The 16,448-nt window shown below is 41.7% G+C and overlaps 1 protein-coding gene across 1 annotated transcript in view; it reads right to left on the bottom strand.

Annotated features, from left to right (window-relative positions):
* LOC121863614 overlaps positions 1-16,000 on the bottom strand; it is a 58,650-nt gene extending 42,650 nt beyond the window's left edge. The window contains exons 1-3 of the mRNA XM_042362351.1: positions 15,831-16,000; positions 6,993-7,169; positions 5,918-6,668 (exon numbers count right to left, since the gene is read on the bottom strand). Of these exons, the coding sequence (XP_042218285.1) occupies positions 5,918-6,668; positions 6,993-7,169; positions 15,831-15,845 (943 nt within the window). The 5' untranslated portion in view covers positions 15,846-16,000. The remainder of the gene's footprint in view (positions 1-5,917; positions 6,669-6,992; positions 7,170-15,830) is intronic.
* Between the last annotated feature and the right edge of the window lie 448 nt (positions 16,001-16,448).

The raw sequence follows: 16,448 nt of genomic DNA, 5'->3' as shown, positions 1-16,448 counted from the left end.
CCTAGGGGCTTATATCCTAGGGGGCTTTTGTCTTAAGGGGCTTATGTTCTAGACTCTAAGAGGGCCTTTGTCCTAGGCGGCTTATATCCTAGGCCCTAGGATATAAGCCGCCTAGGACCTAGGGGGTTTATGTTCTAGTGGGCCTTTGTCCTAGGAGGCTGTCCAAGGAGGATTATGTTCTAGAGGGCCATTGTCCATGGAGGCTTTTGTCCTAGCGGGCTTTTGTCCTAGGGGGCTTATGTCCTATGGGTCTTATGTTCTAGACTTATTACCTAGGGGGCTTATGTTCTAGAGGGCCTTTGTCCTAGGGGGCTTATTACCTAGGGGGCTTATGTTCTAGAGGGCCTTTGTCCTAGGGGGCTTTTGTCCTACGGGGCTTTTGTCCTGGGGGCTTATGTCCTAGGGGGCTTATATCCTATGGGGCTATTGTCCCACGGGGCTTTTGCCCTGGGGGCTTATATCCTATGGGGCTTTTCTTCTAGGGGGACTTAGTCCTAGAGCTATTGTCATAGAGGGCTATTGTCATAGAGGGCTATTGTCATCGGGGAGGGCTTTGTCCAAGGGGGATATTGTCCTACACTCAATAACAACCACTATCTAGAAAATTCCTACGAAGTTTCAGACATAAATGACCTAAAGAAACAGAAGACTTCTTATCATAGTCATGTCAAGATACACTCAAGCACACACAAGATGTCAGGTGAATTCTGGGTATATTTTCGTCTCTTTTGTGGCACCAAAATTCGTGCATCGTCTCTAATACAAATTTCTCGCTTTAAATCCAGCTTTAAATACAGAAGATAAGCTTAAACCAAACCCTCTCCATAACTTCCTATTCGGAAAATAAACTAGAATTTATAATAAGAAATGACCACTGTGCAGCCGAGAACAAATCCCCGTTGCTAAGCCCTTGTCATTCCCAGGAGAATTCAAACATGTTTCTGCCAGTTTGAAATGGACAGACGAGTTCGGACGCGTTGTTTACAGCAGCATCAGGTGTGACCGTGTAGTGGGGGTAAGTTACTTGGGGAAACCAGGTAACGACACAGTGTATTGGGACCTTAATACTGTATTTCGTCGGTTGTAAATATTTTCTTGTTATCTATTACGTAGTGGGTGTGTGTGTGGGTGGGTGTGGGTGTGTGTGTGTGTGTGTGTGGGTGTGTGTGTGTGTGTGTGTGGGTGATAATTTACTCCACCCACTTGTCTCATCACTTCCACTTACTGTACTCACCCCTCCACCCACTGTACTCACTCCCCACCCACGAATTAAACTCCTGGAGTATGTGTCCTGGTGACGGGACACGGCTTCAGCTAAGAGGAGGAGGAGGAGGATTGAGAATGAGGTAGTGATCGATGTCCCACACACACACACTGAGTCATGCAAGGTCACCAACCAGCCAGGTCACGCGGTCGAGTAATCCTGGCGATTGGGGGAGGGGCTGAAACCTTGAGTGGGTGACCCTTGCTTCAACGTGTTTCACCTCGAATCCAGGAAAAAAAGTCACAAGAAAAAAGTCACATAAAAAGGCACGGAAAAAACCTAACTTAACCTAACCTAACCTAGGTGCAATGCCATCATATATATATTGTGTTGTCAACGTGTACAAGTCATGAGCCTCTTTTTTCCTGTGGACTTTATTTCCGTCCACCTTCACCTCACACCTGTTAAGTTACTATGGGTGAAAGTCAATATCTCCTACTGAAGTCATTGAACTATACTTAGGAAACTCTTAAACCTGAACTCGCCTTACTGAAGTCATTGAGCACACCCTCCCCCACAACCACCAAGCTGTCACCCCCAGCAGTATGAGCGCGCCTTGGTCTCAGTATTGTGTACTGATGGAGGTGTCAGGAGTGGCCCTGCATACCTCCCCCCGTGTGAATTAAGACAAAGGGCAGTGTAGTATCATAAAGGAGTGTAGTGAAAAACAACACTCAATTTTACGCTGGTTGTAGTGTCGTAACGCGTCTGCCTCGCACTAATGAGACCTGTGTTCAATCCTCAGCCCAGGGTCAGAGGTAAGAAGGGTATCAGTGTGACCCTAACCAAACATCATGGGTCGTAACGTTACAGACAAGTGGTGAAATAATGAATTACTTTACCAAACTAAGTCTAACGTTACTTGGACAAACATAAATTAACATAATATGCCCTGACTTAACGTAGCCAAACAACCAACCCTAACTTAACCTACTCGAACAATCTCAGCAAACCTTACCTAACTTACCCTAACATGCGCTAACCTAACTTATCTTTATCTTAACCATACTACACCCCCGACCTAACCAATCGGGTCCGGTACCGGGTCTGGGTTCGGCGAGAAAATTGGGAGTGGCCAGTGTGCGGGGTATGTTGCCAGCAGCGGCCGGAAAAGGCAATCCTTTCCCACGCGGACCGCTCCCTCACTCCTTTCCGCTTTAACCTGACTTGCCCAAACGTGAGCCACACACCTGTTGGGAGGGAGAAGGGAGGAAAATGGGGGATGGGGGAGGGGGGAGGAGAATGGAAGGGAGTAATCAGTCTCCAAGTAAACAACAACACCTGTACTGTGGGAGGAAAGGGATAGGGGTGGGAGGAGGGGGATAGGGGTGGGAGGAGGGGGATAGGGGTGGGAAATGGGGGAGGTTCTGCCTCCTAACATGTACAGGTGCAATTAATGACTGAGCTGAGGGAAGCTGTGATCCATCCCCCCTCTCCCCCACCCCTTCTCTGATAAGGAGGAGGATGATACTAAGTGTGTGGAATGAGACAGAAATGTTTGAATCTTGTATACGGGGGTGGTGGGGGGCGTCTCTGTGCTGAATAAAACCGTCTAGGATGAGAAAATAAAATATTAAAAAGAGCGTCCCCGCAGTGAAAGGGTGAACAATTGATCAGGACACAGATGAATGAGCACAACAGACTGTGTAATGTTTCTATGGTAAGGTGATGCCAGGTTGAGACATAGTTGATAACCTTCCAACACACCAAAACCTCCTACTTCGTTGAGTAGATCTGGCAGTGACGTTCATCTCTCCCTTCACTATTTATTACAAATATAAATATAACAGTTCAACATAACAATATAGATACAATAAATTTACTCTATCCCTTTCACCCCTGATGAGCTCACTACCCCAGTACGCTGTTGTGTACTAGTCAGGCACGGGCTCTTGAATGTAGTCTCGTTCAAGATTCTTCCAACACTGCTGGAGATGGCTGGCAACTCAAGGCCGTTTGTTTACTATAGTAAACAAGCCCAACCATTAATTAAGCAACAGGGACCTAGGTAACCAATCACTTTTACATTCATTCATAATTTATACTCCGTACTATAATAAACAAACGGTCCCTAGTTGCCAGCAGTGTTCGAAGAATCTTGAACGAGATTGTACCTCAACATAATATTAGAGTTGGTCAACTCGGGTCTCAAAGTTGCCTATACTCGGTGCTATCATAACATTCTCTGGCAGGTTATCATAGAAATATATATCACAAATCATAATCCAAAGAAGTTAGCTCTGACAGTTGTCTGTACATGTAGCTTCTTTAACCTCTAGTGGGGAGGACATCCGCTAGTTCCAGATATGAACACCTGACAGTAATGTCCTTTGAAGTGCTTATAACTTTCTAGTAATCTCCCCTTACCCGCCTGAAGTATAAACTAAGCAACTGAGACGCTCTAATCTCTCTTGGTTAAGGATAACCAGGAGCCTTTGTCAACACCATAAATATCAAGGTCTTTCAAAAATCCCAGAACCATGAGAAGTGTGAAGTCTCACGGTGACAAGGAGCCATCACGCACCACACCGAGAGTTTTAACACAACAAAAACAGAAGAACACCAAGCACCGTGGATGAGCTTTGTGCGGAGCGTGTCACCATCTAACTCACCATGAACCGAACGTGTGACCACTGACCAGTGGAGGCACCGCACCCCCCCCCCCTCGACAACACACACACTACCCTGTCCTTTCTAGATCACGTTTTCACTTCCCTAGATAATGAAAACACCAGATGTGTACAGACCTCCTCATGAAGATTAGGAACTCCCCCAGCTTATTTCACCGGATGATTAAACACTCTTATGCTAACCTAACCAAACCCAACCACACACGGAAATAAATATGCGTGATTCAATGAACAAAATATGAACTGTAACCATTGTAAATGAGGTGATGTATCTCTTGACCGCCAGGCTAAAGAGAGATAAACAGCCGTACTTCATCTGCTTCACCTCTTATCACTACAGGGAAACAACACACACCTCATAATATGGACGTGACTCTAAACCGGGAAACAGCGCCACCTACCACCCACGGGAGAGTAGCGAGTACCCCCTGCCACACTCCCATCCCCGCCCTACCATCATCACAGACAAGTAAACATGACCAGGTAGGCAGCCACAGATCATTGTACACAACTGACGTTCCCGCCGCGCCATCCCCAGGAAACACACTGTACGGGGTCAAGGTCCGAGGCGATAGCGGCTGACGGGATGCGACCACCTGAAGATACTGACCAGATCCGCCACGAGATAGGTGAAGGAATGACAGAAGAAGAGCGACACACACACACTTACTTCCCATAATGTAAATTCACACAGCAGGATTCTCCATCTCTGAAATCAAATCGAGGTTTTAATGTTAGGCATCCTTGGATGACCTGAAGATTAAGACACCCCAGCTTACTGAATCATCTGGAGATTAGACACCCCAGCTTACTGAATCATCTGGAGATTAAACACCCCAGCTTACTGAAACTGGAGATTAGACGCCCCAGCTTACTGAATCATCTGGAGATTAGACACCACAGCTTATTGAATTACCTAAGATTAGACACCCCAGCTTACTGAATCTGGAGATTAGACGCCCCAGCTTACTGAATCATCTGGAGATTAGACACCCCAGCTTACTGAATCATCTGGAGATTAGACACCCCAGCTTACTGAATCACCTGGAGATTAGACACCTCAGCTTACTGAATCATCTGGAGGTTAGACACCCCAGCTTATAGAATTACCTGAAGATTAGACACCCCAGCTTACTGAATCACCTGGAGATTAGACACCTCAGCTTACTGAATCACCTGAAGATTAGACACCCCAGCTTACTGAATCATCTGGAGATTAGACACCCCAGCTTACTGAATCACCTGGAGATTAGACACCCCAGCTTATTGAATCATCTGGAGATTAGACTCCCCAGCTTATTGAATCACCTGGAGGTTAGACACCCCAGCTTATTGAATCACCTGGAGGTTAGACACCCCAGCTTATTGAATCACCTGGAGATAAGACACCCCAGCCTACTGAATCACCAGGAGATTACACCTCAGCTGGGGTGTCTGATCTTCAGGCCAATCAACTATTTTTTTTTTAATTTGGGAAAAACCGATAAAAATTGTAACGTATTGAATGGCACTGTACTCGGAACACACTCCCATATCGACACTGAAAATCATTAGCCAGTACTAGCCACGTCACCAGTTAGTACTAGCCATGTCACCAGTTAGTACTAGCCACGTCACCCGCCTACAGTAACAAGTCAGTAGATACAAATCGAGTAAATCCAAACAATACTAAGGACACACACACAGGGTCACTACCAAGTGCCGAGGTCTCATCACTACACAGTGCAGTATTAGGTACTGTATATATACTGTATATTTTGATAAAATCACACGGGAAAATATTATATCACTACACTATGTATGTATACAGATAGATAGATAGATAGATAGATAGATAGATAGATAGATAGATAGATAGATAGATAGATAGATAGATAGATAGATAGATAGATAGATAGATAGATAGATAGATAGATAGATAGATAGATAGATATAGATAGATAGATATATATATATATATATATATATATATATATATATATATATATATATATATATATATATATATGTGTGTTGTACTCACCACCTCCCTCCTCCGTCAGATCAATGAGCCTGTCCCTGGAGGTGTTGGTCCTCGTGTCTATTGCCGGTGCCGTCAGGAGTGGTTGGCCGTCGGGTGTAGTGGCCGGGTTAGACCAGTGACGACCGTGGATGGTTGGGAACCTGAGCACGGGGGCGCGAAGTGGCACGGAAGGCGTTATCTGCTCAGGGCAGGAACGTAAGCGTCCTCGCTGTACGGGTGTCCAGTCTTGTACTGGGGAAGCCTTGGGTGTGGCTTCTTCCTGGTGCCGCTGCTCCTTGATGGCCAGCTGATGGGCGGGTCGTCGACGGGCACACGGGATGTCTATGGGCGGCGTGACACCCAGGCGAGAAGCGGCAGCCGCCCTAGGTTCATCTTCATCACTGGAGAAGGTGAATGAGTTTGTGGAGGAGGGGGAGGGAATATAGCCCGAGTCGCCGCGACAGTTGAGAGACTGGAGGGTCACCATCCCACCGTGGTCCTCTGTTGTAAGTGTAGGCGAACTTGGCAACTGTGACAGGACCAAGGTGGGCGTTGCGGGTGGCGTGGGCGGATGTACAGGTTCATGGGCGGTGCTGACACAGAAGTTAGGATGAAGTCGAGTAATGATGCTAGTGGTGCTGACATGACCCGCGTACCGTCGGCTGCCAACATCCCAGAGGTGGTGAAGCTCCTTCTGACGGTGGTGAAGCAACACGCGACCCCGCTGGCCCTCCTCCTTGTGTGACTCAGCTCGAGGCCCGCTGAACACACACTGCATCAACCATAAGATGAATGAACACATGACACAAATAATAAAGACTATCCCCTAAAGATTCGCCCCCACCAACTTATTTCATCATAAGATTAACCACTCGCACTTAAACGTACCTTCCTCAAGCAACCTTAGTATAAACTACCATACAATATATCAAACCTCACCCTCTTAGACACAATCCACTACCGTACCTCGACACATTACCTTCTACCCTCAAGCTTTTCCAGAATACTCACATCAACTTATGCAAAAGCTAACATATGGTTCCATAAAGTTGTTTATTGGTGTGTGTGTAAGAGATATGAAGCGCTAGATACTCACCATCTTCCGTTGTTGGGGTAGAGAGGTGGGGTTACTGGTGTGCTTGTTATCTTTGTCGTGGGAGTTGACCGACGTCGACGACATTTCGAACACGTCGTCAGTGATGTCATCGTCGTCGTCGTGAGAGGTGGCGCGCTGGGCGTCGTCCCACACGTCCACCTCCACTGCACTATCCGCCTGTTGGGGGTGACAATTCTTAAGTCCAACACAATGCGACAAGTGTGTTCAGATTAAATAAACACAATGTATTAGCTATCTAAAATGGCCTCACTAACCACTAATAACTATCATATTATGGACACGATCTAGCCTAGTGACATCTTATATAATAATAGTGGTTGTCCCTCGTGTAATGAGGATGGCCGGTGTAGCAGTTAAAAGTGAAGCTTTAGGTAAAAATGAAGTGCCAGACGTACGACTCATTCGGACAGCAGTCGGTTGGCGTTGCTCTGCAGTCAGCCTCAGTTGAAGTCAGTTCTGCGTAGATGATGGACTTGCATTCCTATGACACGCACGTGCTTATACGTTTGGTATTGCTTAAATCATATTTTAATACAGTTTAGTGAGTGTTACCCTAAGGTCAGGATGTTGTGTGGATGATATTACATTAATACAGTTTATTTAGTCTTACCTTAAGGTCAGGATGTGTTACCCTTATTTATATATATATATATATATATATATATATATATATATATATATATATATATATATATATTTACTGAGGATATAAACATTTAAATCTCCCTATAGCTCTTGTGCATTATGCAGAAGACCCGACAGCAGCACCCTTATCCACTACCTCCTAAGATGTCCCCACACATAACGCTTCCGTGACGCCTGCTGGACCACCACTCCACGACCCCCCGACGGAGACACGATGATCCTCCCCATACTGGCCAGATATTTCGTAAAAAAAACACTGATTATGTGTTAAAGGAATATCCTTCCTTCCTTAGGCTTTAGTAAGCCCCTTTATAATATTTATGCTGTATATACTTGTCACACTTGCCAGATGCTTCTGTTGTCATTGTACAGGGGTACCTAGTGACTGCACTAGGATCCCGCTTCCTCTGTCAAGGAATAAACAATTGAAATTGAATTGATCTCCCTATTCTGAGCATTTTGAAACCCATATATACTAGGCTGGAAGGAAGGTGTGTGTGTGCTTATTTATGATGTATGAGCCAAGTGTATGGTTGTTTTTCCACCGGTCTGCATTTTAAGAAAAGTTGAATGTTTTAAAACAGACGTGATTCAGATTCGTTTTTTATCAAGGATTTCAAAAATAAACCTTGTTTTGCTCTAGCACGTCGCACTTATTACCAATAAGACAAGATATTATAAATTATACAAATACAACATACAAATATTACAATACAGATAAGACAATTCAATAGGCTTCAAAGTTAACTAAATCAAAAGAGTATTGCGAATAAGGCTATTTGCTTGCAAATACAGAAAGAAATGATATACAGTATATGAATATGTATGAACCTAATATTAGGCTTCTAGGATGAGTGATACTTTTTTTTCGATTTTCTGGCAATCTGTTCACTGGCACAGTCTCTCTTCAGCATCCAGCAGTAGTCTGCCATCATGTTCACATTCCACCTTCCTTGGTACCTTTTTTCCATTTCCTTAATGTCCTGGTGAAATCTTTCAACTTACTCTTCACTTAAACTACCTAAATTTTCAGGAAAATACTCAAGATGGGAATGAAAGAAATGCACTTTCGCACTCATACTGCAAACCATGTTTTTAAAGTTATTCAACATAACTTCAACAATGTTTTGATAGTAGAGATCTTTTATATTGCCTAAAAACTATACACAGCATTCTTGAAACTATCCCATGCTTCTATCTCACACTGGTTCATCGATTCTTCAAATTGGTGGTCCAACATTAAGTTTCGGATTTGAGGGCCATGAAAATGCCAGCTTCGATTTTTTCATATGAAACTAATGGAAATTCCCTGCATATGTACCTGAAACAATCATTTTCCTTATCCAGGGCTTTTACAAATTGCTTCATTAACCCTAATTTAATATGCAGTGGAGGCGACAGCACTTTCTTAGGGTCAATCAATGGATCAAGCAGAGTATTTTTTTGAACCTGGCACAAGAGCCTGTCTTGGTGACCAGTGTTTTTTTGTCCCAATGTACACGTCTCGCTCTGCTGTCCCACTTGCACAAAAAACATGGTATTTTCGTGTATCCACTCTGTTGACCAAGCAACAAAGCATTGACTTTGAAATCTCCACAAATCAACCAACCATTATCTTTATAATGAACTTTTTCGAGAAGTACCTGCAAATTTTCATGTTTCCTTAAGATAAACAGAGTGAGCCACAGGAATTAATGAAAATACATTTCCATTATGAAGTAAAACTCCTTTGAGACTTGTTTTTGAAAAATCAATGAACAACCTCCATTCAGTAGCTGTATAGGTAATGTCAAAATAGTTAATTAAAGCAGACATTACTACAATAAACCAAGGAGCCTTCCTCTGAAAAAATTTGAACTAGTTCTTGTTCACGTTGCCTATACCATGAAAAATATGTCCCTTTGCTCAATAACTTCTTTGATTTTCAACCTAGATCCTAAAAGTTCAGCAGACTCCGTTGGTAAATTCAAATCCCTAATCAGATCGATAAGTTCACTCAGGGTAAACACCTCCGGTACATCACTAATATCTTCAGGTTGATAAACATCACTTCCGTTATCTGACGGTGAATCATGGTCAGATTCTGATGACAAGGAATGCAACACCTCTGGCGGAATGGGGACTGGAACCTCGGGACCATGTGGCACTGGTCTCATGGCAGATGGAATGTTGGGATAAACGATTCCTTGTTTATTTTTTTGCATTACATCTCTCTATCTTCACAGAGCAAAAAAACAGTCATCACCATGATTTTTAGGCTCCAGCCATACCACAGGGACTCCAAATGGCATAACTTTTTTCTTACCATATTTCCACAGTTTTAAACCTTCAACACAAGTGCGTCATACTTTATGTGGCGCCCATGGTTTATCTAAATCGCCAATTTTCACCCGAGAGTAGGCAAAATATGCATTTTTCACGGATGTGACTATTTCTTGTCGTTGCTTATGCACAAAGCATCCACATACGGTCCGACTAATTACCCAAATGTAGCCAAACATAGCCGGAATGAAGTCAAATAATGGTCCTAGATGAATAAATCGGACTGCTAATCACTTCTCGACTAGTATTTGGTGTCAGAAAGTCACAAAAAATTGGAAAACTTACTTTAATCTGAGTTAATAGATCGCGTGCATGTACCGACGGAGCGAGGAATTACCCAAATGTAACCAAATGTAGCCGCAATGAAGTCAAATGATGGTCGTACAAGCGTAATTCGGGCTGTGAATCACTTCTCGATTATTATTTGGTGTCATAAAGTAAAAAAAAATTGGTAAACTTAATTTAATCTGAGTTGTGTTGTTAGGTTAGGTTAGGTACATGCACTTGATCTATTAACTCAGATTAAATTAAGTTTACCAATTTTTTGTGACTTCGTGACACCAAATACTAGTCGAGGTTAGGTTAGGTTAGGTACATGCTCTCGATCTATTAACTCAGATTAAATTAAGTTTACCAATTTTTTGTGACTTTCTGACACCATATACTAGTCGAGAAGTGATTGGCAGTCCGATTTATTCATCTAGGACCATTATTTGACTTCATTCCGGCTATATTTGGATACATTTGGGTAATTGGTCGGACCCCCCACATATGTAGCAGAATACGTTTGGATTGTTCAAACAACCACGAGAAGACATAGTTACAGCAGGAATAGTATCTTAGTAGAGCAAAACAAGGAGATTTAACATACATCCACGAGGAAGGAAACAACTTGGTTAAGTAATTCAATAAAAAGAAAAAATCTCACGACTTGTAATAGGAGCCCTATACACAGCACCAATTAGTATATTTTTCCTTTTCATAATGATCTCACACCATACCGCTTTATCACACAAATGACCATTCAAGAAATTTACTTTGTCTACAAGAGAAATACAAGAATTCCTCACTAATATAACCACACCTCGACCAGGTTCACTCTACACACCATCGAATTTACTATTTAACTTTCTAAAAAAAATATGGACTTTTATGTTTAACAGTAAATTAAATTTTATAAACGCATAGGAGTCGAATACAGTATAATGCTACTATCAGTCGCCTCACCAGCTCTGCTCACCGCGGAATCTCAGTGTCAAGGAATAGTCAGGGAAGACTGGACTACTCGCCAACTGCACTGGCTAACCATTACCCCGGAATACGATACGCAAATCGATTAACATCCTGGTACCCAATTATTGCTGGGTAGACAGAGGCAAATGATGTAAAGCAACTTTACTCAGGCTGCACATTGCTCCAAGTTCTAGTTTTGTTCACTCCAGAAATTTGACTCGTTTTCTAAGTGAGGGGGGCACCCTTCCCCTACAGGGATACCAGAACTTTTACACTCACTAAACTAACAATTAAAATCATTACATTGGTAATTACATTGGAAATACATTCCTTGTTAAAATACCAAGTTTAATACAAAACTTTTTTCAAGCTGTTGGCATTAGAATAATAACAATAATAATAATAATAATAATTTTACCAATTACTGTTTTATCATCATTATCAATTTTATAATTATTATCGTTCATACAATTATCGTTATAACTTATACTGTACTACTGTATTATCGCAACTGTTATTTACGCTTCTAATATCAAACATTCAAGGTTCAGATAAAGATTCGATAAACAATTGTTAAACGACCAACCAATGGGTCCGGTTTCCAATGTCAGTTTCGCCATAACACAAACTAAACATGGTTCGCACACAAATTTCAAGTTTAATGGATGTATGTGGACGCTTTTAGTCGGACACACGATGAATGATGCATGGTACTGTAGACTTCACACACGCTAAATATCAACAATTGCTATCCACTCTTTCAAGAGCTTAGCCACATAAACAAGGCGCGGGCGATCCTGTAGTACCCAGTATCTTCGGAAATACAGTATAACATTTACTCTAGTGGTGAAAATTCTGCCTTACATAAAAGCTAGGGTACGAGGCAGAAAATAAAAATACATGTTTATCGTGTCTTAGTGGTTGAGTACGGATGATTGAAAAATTTCTGAGCAGAGTACATGGGGTACAGAATGCAATGTTGTGCAACACGTGGAGGATAAAACATAAGAACATAAGAATGGAGGAAACTGCAGCGGGCCTATTGGCCCATACTGGGCAGTCCCGTTTACACCCAACCCCTATTGCTCATATGAGCATCCAACCTATGTTTGAAGCAATTCAGCGTATTCGAGTTTATGATGATATTTGGTAACTTGTTCCATTCATCCACTACTCTGTTTCCAAACCAGTGTTTACCTATTTCACGCCTAAATCTAAATTTGTCTAATTTAAAACCATTGTTACGAGTTCGCTCCTGGTTGGATAATTTGAGTACTGTACCTTTGTAATGTCCCCTTTGTTTAGCCCTGCCTTCCACTTATACACCTCTATCAGGTCGTCCCTCGCTCGACGTCTCTCAAGGGAGTGCAAATTAAGATGCTTTAACCTGTCTCTATACTCAAGGTTCCTAATGCCCGGGATTAGTCTTGTCATTCTCCTCTGAATTCTTTCCAAGGATTCTATATCCATTCTGTAATACGGTGACCAGAACTGAACTGCGTAATCCAGGTGTGGTCTCACAAGAGCAAGATACAGTTTTAGGATGACCTCGCTAGTCTTGTAACTAACACTCCTTTGTATGAACCCAAGTACTTTATTAGCCTTGTTACGAGCAAAAACACATTGTTTACTTGGCTTAAGGTTCCTACTTATCATTACTCCTAAATCCTCTCGCAATCGGATTTCTCTATGGCATCGTTGTTCATCTGGTATCTGGTTTCCCTGTTTACAACTCCTATACTGAGCACTTTACATTTGTCGACGTTGAATTTCATCTGCCATTTTTCAGACCATTCGAAAAATTTGTTTAGATCTTCCTGTAGTTTTGCCGAGTCCTCGTCAGATTTGATAACACGTCCTATTTTAGTGTCATCAGCAAATTTACTTATGTTGCTGTCTATGCCGATATCTATGTCGTTTATGTATATAATAAACAATAATGGTCCAAGTACTGAGCCTTGGGGAACTCCACTTGTGACGTTGCTCCAATGGGACTAGTGCCGTTAATGCTCACTCGCTGTTTCCTGTCCTGTAACCACGCCCTAATCCATTTAAGGATGTCCCTTTGATGCCATGAGCTTCTACCTTTCTAATTAGTCTTTCGTGGGGGACTCTGTCGAAGGCTTTACTAAAGTCGAGATATACCACATCATAATTGTGCCCCTCGTCCACCGATTCGAAAACTGATGAAAAGAATGTTAATAGATTAGTTAGGCAAGAACGTCTGCTTGTGAAGCCATGCTGGGAATCATTGATCAATAGGTGCTTCTCCAGGTGATTTCGAATAGAGTTTGAAATGATTGCTTCCAGTAATTTGCCTACTATTGATGTTAGACTGATTGGGCAGTAGTTAGAGGATAGTGATCTATCCCCCTTCTTGAAAATCGGTATTACATTTGCTATCCTCCAGGATTCTGGTACTACACCTGTTTTTAAGGACATGTTAAACAACTTTGCTAAGGGCATACTAAGCTCTTCCTTACATTCCTTTAATACTCTGGCAAATATCTCATCGGGACCAGGTGACTTATTAGGCTTTAATTTGTCTATTTGCTTACTAACATCGTTACTAGTCACAACTATCTCACTTAATTTGTTTTCTTCACTATCTCTGAATAGAGTCGGTGCCTCGGGTATCATGTTTAAATTTTCGGTGGTGAAAACTGTTGAAAAATATTTATTCAAATTATTGCTCATTTCTCCATCGTTATCAGTGAGCTCGCCGGAGTCTGACGGTATTGGTCCAATCTTTTCTCGGGTTTTAGTTTGATACATTTGGTAGAATCCTTTGGGGTTTGTCTTCGCCTCCCTTGCTATCCTTACCTCATTATTCCTCTTTGCTTTCCTTATCTCGGTTTTAACCCTACTCGCCAATACCCTATAATAGTCCCGGAGGTGAATTTCGCCACGATTTATCCTTCTACCTATAGCCTTCCTTTGGCCAATGATGTTCTTTAAATAATTATTTATCCATTTAGGGTCATTGTTGTCTGATCTGAGTTTTTTGTATGGTATGTTCTGCCTTTGTGCATTAAGTAACTCACTATTTAAATTGTCGTGGAACTCGGCAATCTCAGATCTCGTTATCAGGTCGGTGTCATCTGTCAGGTTCACGGCCAAGCGCGACACCCCCTCTCTCAGCTGCCTCTTTAAACTATCAAAGTTTGCCCTTCTGAAATCTGGTACTTTAGTGGAATTTTCCTTACGTCTGCCCTGAAAATCTAACTGGAATCGAATTTCTTTGTGATCGCTGTTTGCAAGTTCGTTCCCTACCTCAACATTGCTAATGAGGTTTTCTCTGTTCGACAGAACTAAATCCAGAATATTATTACCCCGTGTGGGTTCGGTAAAAGATGCCACGTTGTACAGTACGTGCCAAATACATGATGCTATGCTGTACAGTGCTACGTGCTGGGAACATGCTGCCAGGCTGCATAATACGCGTAGCGTAGAAAATGCCACGGTGAACAATACGTTCCGGGGACATGATGCTATCCTGTACTGTACATGAAAGATAAGAGATGCCATGCTATATGGTACTAAAGATTGAAGTTTAAGGTAGGAGATCTAGGATTGGTTAGAATTAAATATATCTTTGGAGACCGCACGCTATAGTAGCACCGTTTTCAAGGTGTTACATCAAATCCTCCAGCGTTATACAATTCAATATACTGTTGAGTTCCCTGCAGTCACTACCGAATATTAACCTTATTTATAGTACAAATGCCCAATCTCTCCATGGATAATTAAGGCGGTTACACATAATAAGAACTAACCTCCATACTATCTTTGTTATTCTTTAGAATAGGGTGCTATGTTTTACGTGTTTTAACCCCACATTTTCCCTCTTCTTCAAAGCCCTGCCATAACGCAACAAAGCACAAGAAACCTATCCAAGTGTTCTTGTAATTAGTTTTTAATTACGTAAGGTTGTACTAGGTTTTTCTAGTTCGTATGTGACCTTAAGATTAGCTCCCCAGCTTAAATTACCATAAAATTAAGTACCCTAACCTTAGGTAGCGTTAGGGCGATTCCTTGCAATATATCCAAGGCAATGTTCAAAGAAACGTGCTACGGGAGTCTATACGGTTGACGTGCAAAAGTTCCAAATTTCATAAATATCTTACGTAAGCCAATATTACCCAAAGAAACAGATCAAATTAATGTCACAGAAAAGGGTCAATGACTTCTGGGTAGGACAGTCATCTCTCACACGACACCAGATAAAACACGTTGGTCTTAATGCTCTTCCTGGTGACACAAGCAATGAGTAAGTTAGCCAGTGTGGTTCAACAGTTGTGTCACCCTGTTGCACACTCCACCCTTTTAAGGTTTACTACGTGTCACAGGAATGAGTTCGTCTTTATCTGGGGGTAATGGAAACTGCTTACCCGTAACAGGTGCAGCACATCCATATCAAAGGCGATTTATTATCCAGAAAACGTCACTATTTATCTAGATCCAATTTGTTTCTCATAATTCACAAAGTAATATTTAATTTTTAAAATGAAACTAAGCGATTTGGGAATATGGTAAAAGAAAAAAAAATCAACACTGATCAGATGAAGTGATGGCTAGTCCCTAAATGTCACAAATAAACACGATCATTTTACTTACTCTGTCTTTTGACATGTTTTAGTTGTGGAGTCTCTTATAAGGCCGACAAAAATTCCTAATTATGAATCTGGATTTGTCGTCTATCACTGATAATATTACTGTGACAATCAATTACATCCCACAGTAATCTCAGCCAGCGTGAAATATAATCTAACGAACAGTGCACTGGGTGTCCGTGAGTGACTGAACGCTCGGTTCCGTCATAGTCACTCGGCGTGTGGGAAAAACTTTGTACACCCACGACTAAATTTCTCTGAAGCTGATCTAATCTTATATTTGAATATATCTTTAACATTATACAAAAACATATTCGTTAATATTGTTATAATTTTACTCTTAAAAATATGTTTTTCCTATTCCTTATCCGGTCATATAAATGATCCTACGTCTGGCAGTGTGGACCGAAGTTACGAGTTGCGTCATGTTGTTGAACATCAAACCACTTTATAGTCATAATTGCACAGTTCATTACCTTATCTGCAATGGATTCTTCATGTAAGCTTATACTGTGCGTATATGATATCCTATTTTCTACAAAAAATTGTGTTTCCAAATTTATGCTAATATCGTACTTTGCATAGAATATCTTCATTACTGTGTTCTGTAATTTGAAATTTT

The sequence above is a fragment of the Homarus americanus genome, unplaced genomic scaffold, assembly GCF_018991925.1.
Source record: "Homarus americanus isolate GMGI-L3 unplaced genomic scaffold, GMGI_Hamer_2.0 scaffold41366, whole genome shotgun sequence".
In the NCBI taxonomy this organism is placed as follows: domain Eukaryota; kingdom Metazoa; phylum Arthropoda; class Malacostraca; order Decapoda; family Nephropidae; genus Homarus; species Homarus americanus.
The sequence above is the reverse complement of the archived record's forward strand: the minus strand, read 5'-3'. Positions and strand labels throughout refer to the sequence as shown.